Source organism: Rutidosis leptorrhynchoides, chromosome 1 (assembly GCF_046630445.1).
Source record: "Rutidosis leptorrhynchoides isolate AG116_Rl617_1_P2 chromosome 1, CSIRO_AGI_Rlap_v1, whole genome shotgun sequence".
NCBI lineage: Eukaryota > Viridiplantae > Streptophyta > Magnoliopsida > Asterales > Asteraceae > Rutidosis > Rutidosis leptorrhynchoides.
This window is the reverse complement of record NC_092333.1, coordinates 100,950,307-100,961,009: the sequence shown is the minus strand read 5'-3', so window position 1 is coordinate 100,961,009 and position 10,703 is coordinate 100,950,307. Positions and strand designations below refer to the sequence as shown.

General features: G+C 37.3%; 1 protein-coding gene across 1 annotated transcript; it reads left to right on the top strand.

The window, feature by feature from the left end:
* Positions 1–1,967: 1,967 nt before the first annotated feature.
* LOC139863580 (non-specific lipid transfer protein GPI-anchored 7-like) lies at positions 1,968–10,028 on the top strand. Its single transcript, XM_071852202.1, has 3 exons — positions 1,968–2,318; positions 2,432–2,479; positions 9,898–10,028. Exons 1-3 carry the CDS (start codon positions 2,000–2,002, stop codon positions 9,987–9,989), a joined length of 459 nt encoding a protein of 152 aa, XP_071708303.1. The 5' UTR covers positions 1,968–1,999; the 3' UTR covers positions 9,990–10,028.
* Positions 10,029–10,703: the final 675 nt, after the last annotated feature.

Here is a 10,703-nt window from a genome sequence, read left to right as displayed (position 1 = left end):
AAAATATTGTATATATAGTCATGAAGTGTTTTACCATAAGGTTATACATAATGTTTCAGACTTTGTACATATAGTCTTGGAGGTATTTTATTTTCTTTCCATAATAATAGGGAAGTTTAATTTTTTGTTTGCATAATTCCGCGTACTAATATGCTCCATTGTTTTTAAATTTTTTTTAATTGTATTTAATTTTGTTATCAAGAGAAATTTAGGGGATGGATTAGCTTAATGACATCATCATCATTATATAGATTAGCCTAATGATGACATGGAATAGAATTGGTAGATGGTGGAACTTTGACAACATCTACGTATCTACTCTCGCGGACATTTCTAATCCCAAAATCCGCAACTTACCTCCTCTACGGGTGTAACTCTTTGGCAAGCAACCGTTTGGGTCACTTCCTATTTCATTTGGAAGAATTGTAATGATCACGTTTTCGCCAACAACCCTCTAAGTGGACCTAAGCTAATCTCTGAAATTCAAACCAAAAGTTTTGAATGGATCAAGTCCCGTTGAAAGAAATGTACTCTAGATTGGCATAACTGGCTTTTTTTCTCCAAAATGTTTTGATATGGATCGAGCTGCAAAAATGGGAATGGGCTAATGTTTGGGTTTTTCACTCATTATCTCAATGGTTTCCCCTTTTGGTGATTAAACGAGATGATAGCCGTATACTTTGCCGTTGAGTTCTCAACACTGTATCGTCTATTTTTCTCGGCTTGGTTTCAAGTTCACTAACCAATTGGAGAAATAGTTGTGATAACGAGTTTTTTCCCAATTCGATTATTTAATTATTGTCGAGTTCATTTCCTAGTTTTTTCCCTTTTTTTACACTTGTAATTGATAGGCTCGAGTTGTGTAGTTTTGTGTTCGTGCTTATATAGGCTTGTGATTTTGTATAGGAGCTCCTTTGAGTTTCCGCTGTGTATTCATTTTTCTTTTGCTTTAATAAAAGTTGATCTTTAAAAAAAATATAGATAGATTGTTTTTTTATAAAAAAGAAAAAACATAACGGTGTCAGGCTGCCAGCGGAAATATGTGACCTATTAAGACCACTAGTAAGACCATCTTTATCCCTGAAGGGGATGATGGGCGTGTTGCTGGGTGGGGTGGGCGGCTTGATGAGCGTGCTGACATACCGGTGTGTAATGGGGTGGAGTGTTAAGTGGCGTGTTGGGTGATGTGTTAAAATCTGATTGGAAGTTGGGTAAAAAGGGGGATAAAAACTAATTAAAAAATAATAATAAATGCAGCACATGTTCAACATCTCCCGTGCTCACTTGATGCACTTGGACCAACACACACACCAACACGCCTTGTTATGGCGTGTTCAGTGGCGTGTTGGCCAACACACACCCCCAACACGCCTTGTTAAAGGTGGTCTAACGGTTTCGTGTTTCTACCGTCCTTCACCTCCGCCCTTCAAGGAATCCACTACTAGCAAATAGTCCTTGGTCCGTCGTTGAAGACCCGTACTCCAAAATGTCGTTGCACAGCAAATTCGATCACGGAAGCAAAGCAATTTTTTGTTGTACATAATGCTTTTAAACTTGTACCCGTAAATAATTAATCAATTTAGTGGGTCTGAGAAAGTGTGTGATGAATACGTCATAGTTGTTAGTATTTAGTGGTTGGTTAGTAATAAGAAGAAGATGCTCATGTAGCATTGATGTGACACTCCGTAATTCTATGACGTAACGTCATGATGATTAAGAGCGGTCTAATAACCCTGGGAATTGATATTTCCAAACTTGTTTTTGATGGATCCATACAAATTTACTAAACTACTCTTAATGATATGTTATATAAATTTTTCAATCTAAATTATTAGAGAGTATAACTGGAAAGTAATAACAAATGTGTGTGATTTATCGCATGTTTGAAAATATCAATCACCCAGTAACCCTCCTTTATAAACAGCAACCCACCACACCTGCTTTTTCAATTATTCACAATTCACAAATCAAAACCTAAAAAAAATAAAACAACCAAAAAATGGTAACTTCGTCTTCATCACAGATCACGGCCCTTATTGTGCTGCTGTTGATGGCCGTAGCGGTATCGACGGCAGAAGCGCAAGCTCAGACATGTGCATCGAAGCTAGTTCCGTGTGCCCAGTACCTTAACGCCACCACAAAACCACCAAACACCTGCTGTGATCCAATCAAACAAGCCGTGGCTACCGATTTACAATGTTTGTGCAACTTGTACGAGAATCCTTCATTTTTGTCGGGACTTGGAATTAATGTCGAACAAGCTCTTCGTCTTCCTAAATTGTGCGGTATTTCATCTGACGTTAGCGCCTGTAAAAATGGTTAGTTTTATTTTATTTATTATTTATAAATATTATTTATTTTATTAATGGATCGTGTAATTAATTTATTATTAAATTAATTCCTATTATGTGTGAATTATTTGTTGATGCAGCTCAAGCTCCAGCTGGATCTACCACACAGCAACCTCCACCACCACCAGGTATTTTCATTATCTCAAATTTTCATTTATTTGGTTTTACATTATTGCAGATATAATATAATAATAATCACCAGTAACACTTAAATTTTGATATATTGCAAAGCTCCTTTTAAATTTTAATCCTTTTTGGGTTTACCGGGCATTGATATTTCTAACATCAAAAATGATAAATTCATCGTAACAATGCATTATAGAGTTGTACAGTACAAGTCCATTATATACCATTGTGGTGGATTTATGATTTTTGATGTTGAAAATATCTTCAGCCTTACCTACATTCTAGAAAGTGAGTAAATGAATGTGCCAAACAATGTATGGTTAGACATATAAGTTATTGACTTTACGTGTTCAACGTATAAAATTTGCCGTTCAAAAAAAAAAAAAAAAAAAAAAAAAAAACGTATATAAATTATTTACTTTGACCTTTCCCAGCCATCGTGAGATAACCCTGCCCTCTGCCCTCTGAGTATGGCGACTTTGGAAAGCATTTATCATGGTTTTTTAGTTGGTTTGACTGTGACTTAGTAATGTTGTGGGATGAGAGGGTATGACTATAAGATGAAAAACAGCCCCTTTTCTTTTTGTTTAGCCTGTTCCTATCAGAAAAAATTACGATTTCAGAGAAGAGGAAAAAAGTCATCCGTCATAGGCGGATGATCCGTACACCATCAATTTTTAGTTATACACAATCAAACATACTTGGAAGTGTTGTATTGTACAACATTATAATGCATATTTGGTCGTGTATAGCTAAAAATTAGATGTGTACGGATCATCACCCTAACTGAAAATGTTGTGGGAGAGGTTGCGAGTGATGTGTCAATATAAGATTATAAATTGGTCGAAAAGTCGGTGAAAAAGGTAGAAAAATGACAAAAAATAATAATGAAATACCCTTGTTTATTTTCGTCCAAAGTTGCTCGAACACTTCAATTTTTTTTGGCTAAAAACATCCTATAAGGGAAGTGATGCAGATACGACTAATAGGTGGGCTAAAGTGTATCAGCGAAGGGCCAAGGCATTGGGCCTACATGATTACTTAAAATATTATGGGCTTATGAATGATCAAATGGGCTGTGGATAGCCTGACTTTTCCAGCAAGCAAAAGGAGAAGACTTTTTATGTTTTCAATTTGATTGATATTTTGTTTCCTATTTGAACTTATCTATTCCTAGTATTTATCTTTCTGCATTTACTTTTTGAAAGGCAGTTTTTTGTCTTCTAAATATTGAATAAAATTATTTCACGTGAAGTTATCACGTTTGGTTTCTTATCCTGCGCAGCCATACTTTTCATCCCTTAACAGGGACATTATTTGGTATCCAGAGCGCTAGGTTTCGAACCGAAAGAATGCATCGTAGAGGTGACCGTCGAGTTAACCCTCGTGATGCTGAGATTGCTCGTTTGCAGCAAAGAATCGCAGATCTAGAGTTGAACCGAAATCTAGATGACTACTATGATTCGGAACATACAGAAGATCAGTGGGAAAATCCTTTCGCCGATGCACCGAGGGGATTCCAAAGGGGTAATCGTGATGATCCCCTACGGAACTTGGGAGTAAAAATTGAGATTCCTGAATTTTCGGAAGTCTTGCAACCGGATGATTTTCTTGACTGGCTAAGTACCGTTGAACGCATCTTTGATTTGCGTGACGTTCCCGAGCACTTGAAGGTCAAGTTAGTCGCGATAAAATTAAGGAAACATGCCTCACTATGGTGGGATCATGTGCAAAAGAATCGAGCAGTAGCAGGTAAATCAAAAGTCGCAACTTGGGACAAGATGAAGAAACTGTTAAAGGGTAAGTTTCTTCCACAAAACTATCGCCAAGAAGCTTTCTTGGAATATCACTCGTTGCAACAAAGATCTTTAAGTGTTGAAGAGTTGATTAGAGAATTTGATAAGTTGCGTATTCGGTGTAACTCAAACGAGGAAGAAGAACAGGTAATCGCTAGATTTCTGGGAGCTTTAAATCCAGAAATTGCAAACGTAGTTACTTTACAACCCTATTGGTCTTATAATGATGTGTGCAAATTAGCTTTGAAGGTGGAGAAGCAACAACGCAAGGGCAAGAACCGAATTCCGTTTAATCGAGTTCCTCCTGTGATACCCACCAATCCTTCTGTGGTAGATAAAGGAAAAAAGGAACAAGCTTCTTCTAGTGCAGCTCCTAACCGCAACAATATCCGTGCTCCTCGTTGTTTTACGTGTAACGGGATGGGCCATTATTCTCGAGATTGCCCAAACCAACGTACTATCACTCTAATGGACGAAAAGGAAGAACCTATTTACGATACCGAAGGGGAGTTTGAGCCGCCTGAGAACTCTTATGAGGCTGAAGAGGAGCTAGTTTTTCCAGATAAAGGGGAATCCCTTGTCATTCGTCGAGCTTTGAAAGCTGCTGCTGTGACATCAGATGATGAGTTCGGATGGTTGAGAAATAATATTTTTCACACAAGGGTAACCGCAAAAGGGAAGGTCTGTAATATGATTATTGATGGCGGGAGTTGCGAGAATGTGGTGTCGAATGAGATGGTCGAAAAGTTGGGATTGAAAGCTGTTGACCACCCCGAGCCATACCAATTGACTTGGTTAAAGAAAGGTAACTATATCAAGGTTACCAAGAGGTGTTTAGTGCAATTTTCTATTGGGAAAAAGTACAAAGATGAGGTTTGGTGCGAAGTCATTCCGATGGACGCGTGTCACCTACTACTCGGTCGACCATGGCAATTTGATAGAAAGGCTAAGCATGATGGGTTCAAGAATACCTATACTTTTTATAAGGATGGTATACAAATCACTTTAGCTCCATTGGATATGCGGCAACAACAAGATAGTACTTTAATAATCGATCGAACTGAATTTGAACAATCAGCCAAACTAGCACCTCTCGTGTTCGCATTGGTAATTCAAGAAGTTAATGACACTGTTCAAGAAGTGCCGAATCAGGTTCAGCCCCTACTGCATGAGTTCGCTGATGTAATGCCAAGTGAAATTCCTTCAGGTCTACCTATGATACGTGATGTGCAACATTGCATCGATTTAATTCCCGGGTCATCAATACCAAACAAACCGGCGTATCGAATGAACCCTGCCGAGTTTGAAGAACTACAAAAACAGGTTACTGAATTGTTGGAGAAGGGATTAATCCGAGAGAGTATGAGTCCTTGCGCGGTTCCTGCCTTGTTAGTTCCGAAACAAGGAGGGACGTATCGGATGTGTATCGATAGCCGGGCAGTTAATAAGATTACTATTAAGTATCGTTTCCCCATTCCGAGGTTCGACGATTTACTTGATCAGCTTCATGGGGCTACAGTGTTTTCAAAAATTGATTTACGAAGCGGGTATCATCAGATTCGGATGCGGCCCGGTGACGAATGGAAAACGGATTTTAAAACACGGGACGGATTATATGAGTGGATGGTCATGCCTTTTGGATTATCTAACGCACCAAGTACGTTTATGAGATTGATGAATCAAGTGTTTAAACCATTCATTGGGCGGTTTGTTGTCGTCTACTTCGATGATATCCTAATCTATAGCACATCCGTTGAACAACATTTGGATCACCTTCATCAGGTTTTCACTACATTGAGGGACCAAAAGTTGTATGCAAATCGTAAGAAGTGTCATTTTCTTACAACGGAGGTGACGTTTTTTGGGTATGTGGTGTCTGGACGAGGAATACGGATGGATGTAGCTAAGATCGAAGCAATTTTAAATTGGCCACTTCCCACCACATACTCAAGAAACGTCACCTCCGTTGTAAGAAAATGACACTTCACGATATCCGTAGTTTTCATGGGTTAGCTTCTTTTTACCGTCGTTTCATTAAAAATTTTAGTACTATAATTGCGCCTGTTACTGAATGTATGAAGGGTGGAAAATTTTCTTGGAATGATGAGGCAACCAAGGCTTTCAATGAGCTGAAAACGAAAGTCACTCAAGCACCTGTGCTTGCCTTCCCCAATTTCTCGGATGTATTTTACGTTGAATGTGATGCTTCAGGGGTTGGGATTGGCGGTGTCTTAAGCCAAAACAAACGTCCTGTTGCATTTTACAGTGAAAAATTAAATGATGTTCGACGTAAATATTCAACCTATGATCGGGAGTTTTATGCTATTGTGCGTTGTTTGGAGGCATGGAGGCATTATCTACTGCCTTCCGAGTTTGTGCTTTATTCTGACTATGAATCCTTAAAGTATATCCAGGGGCAACATAAGTTGAATGCTAGACATGCGAAGTGGGTTGAGGCTTTACAAGCCTATACATTTGTTATTCGGCACAAGGCTGGTTCGCAGAATCAGGTGGCTGATGCACTTAGTAGACGTTTTTCTTTTCTCTCCAATATGCGTGTCCAAAAGTGTGGATTTGATGCTTGGAAATCTATGTACGAACATGATAGAGACTTTAAAGATGTGTGGAATAGATGCAAGACAGGTACTGATCAGTTGTTCTATATTCATGATGGGTTTTTGTTCAGGGGTGCGCGACTTTGTGTACGCACGGGTTCAAGGGAAGCGGTTATATCCGAGGGCCATTCGGGTGATCTTGCGAGGCATTTTGGTATGAACAAGACACTTTTGCTAATCAAGAATAAATTTTATTGGCCACACATGGAGCGCGATGTTAATCGGGTCGTGGCAAGGTGTCGAATTTGTCATATTGCTAAAACACATGGTAGTAATGTTGGATTGTATATGCCATTGCCCGTACCCGTTCGACCGTGGGAAGATGTTAGCCTAGATTTCGTGCTTGGTTTACCACGTACTTAAAGGCAAAAAGATTCGGTCATGGTGGTTGTTGATAGGTTTTCTAAGATGGCACATTTCATTCCTTGCGTGAAGACATTCGACGCAAGTCAAGTGGCCCGTCTTTATTTTGCGGAGGTAGTTCGGTTGCATGGTATTCCTAAGACATTAACTTCTGATCGAGATGTCAAGTTCGTTAGTCATTTTTGGCGCACGTTATGGGCTCGTGTTGGGTCCAAGTTGCAGTTTAGTAGCTCTCATCATCCGCAAACGGACGGTCAAACTGAGGTCGTTAACAGAAGTTTAGGTAATCTTTTACGGAGTCTCGTAGGAGATCATCCGAAACAATGGGATGTTATATTGCCGCATGCCGAGTTTGCCTATAACCGGTCAGTTAATCGCTCCACGGGTAAGACTCCATTTGAAATTGTGTATGTCTTTAATCCTTCGACTCCCCTTGATTTCTGTCCCAAACCCATGCGTGAACAACCTGATGATGAGGGGTTAGAGGAGGCTGAATATATGCAGAACTTACATGAGCAGGTTCGTGGACGTATTACTCGACAAAATGATTCCTATAAAAGGCGTGTGGATACTCATCGTAAGCATATAGTGTTCAAAGAAGGCGATCTTGTGTGGATACATCTTCGCAAAGAGCGTTTTCCAGCTGGGCGTTTTGGTAAATTAAAACCAAGAGCGGATGGGCCTTTTCGGGTTTTGGAACGTATTAATGATAACGCTTATAAGATTTGAGTTATCGGGTCATTATAATGTGTCTGTGACTTTTAATGTAGCTGATCTCTCACCGTATGTTGATATGAATGAAGATGAACTCGACTCGAGGACGAGTCTTCCCCAAGGGGGAGGGAATGATGCAGATACGACTAATAGGTGGGCTAAAGTGTATCAGCGAAGGGCCAAGGCATTGGGCCTACATGATTACTTAAAATATTATGGGCTTATGAATGATCAAATGGGCTGTGGATAGCCTGACTTTTCCAGCAAGCAAAAGGAGAAGACTTTTTATGTTTTCAATTTGATTGATATTTTGTTTCCTATTTGAACTTATCTATTCCTAGTATTTATGTTTCTGCATTTACTTTTTGAAAGGCAGTTTTTTGTCTTCTAAATATTGAATAAAATTATTTCACGTGAAGTTATCACGTTTGGTTTCTTATCCTGCACAGCCATACTTTTCATCCCTTAACAGGGACATTAGGAAGTCTCAGGGGTTTTTGGTTGCCTGCTACCGGCCCATAGTAGATAGTCTTACGGGCATTTGTTAAGTGTTCAAACTACAATGCCGTGTGTTCTCGGCTATATTTTGGGCTTCGTGCAAATATTAACGAGCAATATCTGCGGCATTCGAAAATATCGTAATATCTTTTTCTTTAGTTCATACAACTATCAATTATATTTTGTCACGTTAATTACAACTTTTTTACAATTCTCTTTCACAACCTTCACCATTGCTCTTCATTTTCACCCAACCTTGTCACGTTCCATACAAACAACTTCAAAAGTCCCCACAACTTTACTACGTCATAATCACCATTATAAATAGTTTTAGAAAATTTGGATCCTGTATTTTTTGTTATTGTGTTCCAATTTCTGTTGGGACCAATGCTTTGGAGATAAGTTAGTAAATGAGTAATTAGATCGAACGCCCACTGTTATAAGGTTATTCTTCGTCTCATTTTAATTGTACACTTTATTATTTTTGTATGTTTCATTGCAACTTTTAAAAATCATTACACTTTGTATTGCACCCTCATTAATTACTTTTAATCATTTGATGCAACAAAATTGACGATTATATCTTTCTATCATGACATCAAAGAAAATTTCATAAAAGAGAATTAGTATGGTATATGGAGAGTAATTATTTAAGTTTAAGATAATGACTATGTTTGGCGACGAACTTATTGGAGCTTTTAGCTTTTATGAAAAAGCTCATATTTAATAAAAAGCTCCGTTTGGTTAGAGGAGCTTAAAGTTTTTAGACAGTGGGAAAAAGCTAAAAGCTACTTGAACTAGCATTTAGCTTTTAGTTTCTAGATTTTTGTCATTTTACTCTTTATTTAACAGATTCAGCTACTTTGTCAAACACTAAAATATATTTGAAAAGCTAAAAGCTACCAGCTATCAGCTAAAATCTACCAGCTATGAGCTAAAAACTAAAAGCCACCAAGCTAGTTTTGTAAAACATATCCAATACTTATTTGAAATTTAGTTCATTTTAACATGATATTGATATATAACTAAGGGTGGTGTTTGATACAAACTGTTAATGTACAGTTATGGTGGATGTATTAAAAATGATGGTGAATATAACAATTTAACTAATGGTATCAAATTCATTTATATATTTGAAAGTATAAAAAATTATTCATATGGAATAATAATCCGGTGGAGACGATATCATATGGTGGTGTAGAACAAACACATGAATCTTTACATGTTATATAGGTTAAGAAGATGCCTGAAACATGCTTTTTCCCATATGTTTGGTTCAAGAAAGTTTAGTTATATTAATAAACAAGTACCCCATGTGTCTTTCGTGGCCTATTTTGAAATTCAGTAATTCATAAAATAGATAGTCGAACTTTTTATCTATCTGTTCTGAACAGCTGATAGTACATCTGTACATGCTTTGTATGTACGTTGCAGGCAGTACTCCTGGTGGAAATGGAGCCGGTAAGATCGCTTCGAGTGGTGCGGTTGGATTGTTTTTAGTTTCAATTTGTATGATGTTATTATAAGAGAAGGTATATTATATAATTCATTGTTATTATAAATATTATAATTATAATATAAATTATAATTATAATTATAATAAATAAGTGAGTTTATGTTAAACTTCACATACCATTTAATTCTTGCTGTGTCAAGCTTTTAGTTATGATTGTTGTGAGTAGGCTGTTTTAAAAACCGTCAAATCACGAAAACCGACCGTATCGTATCGATTTAGTTGGTTTGATCAAGTTTTGGATATTAGCGATCCGATCGTTGGTTTGAAAATCACCAATTTGAAAATCACCAAACTGCGAAACTTGATCTGGTTTACAGATTTATAAGGCAACCGATCGGTTAAACCGGACCAGACTATTGAACAATATTATATTTTATTTATTAGTTATATAAAATATACAATAATTCATGTATGTATAATTCATGTATGAATTTCAGTGGATCACTTTACTCACTAGATCATAGATCATGTAGAACGAAATACTACTATATAACATGTGCAACAGCTTAGTCTTCCAACCCAGTAAGATAATAAAAGATAATAACAACAGATGAGAGCAACATTTCTAATTTTTTTTTTATTTCAGTAGCGCTATAATAGTACTGCTATATTAATTATAATAAGTTTTTTTTTTTTTTTTTTTTTTCGAAAAGCAAAATTTTATTAAACAAGGACCAAGCAAATAGCCTAGCCCAAAGATACACTAAGCTATTTCAGTTCATAT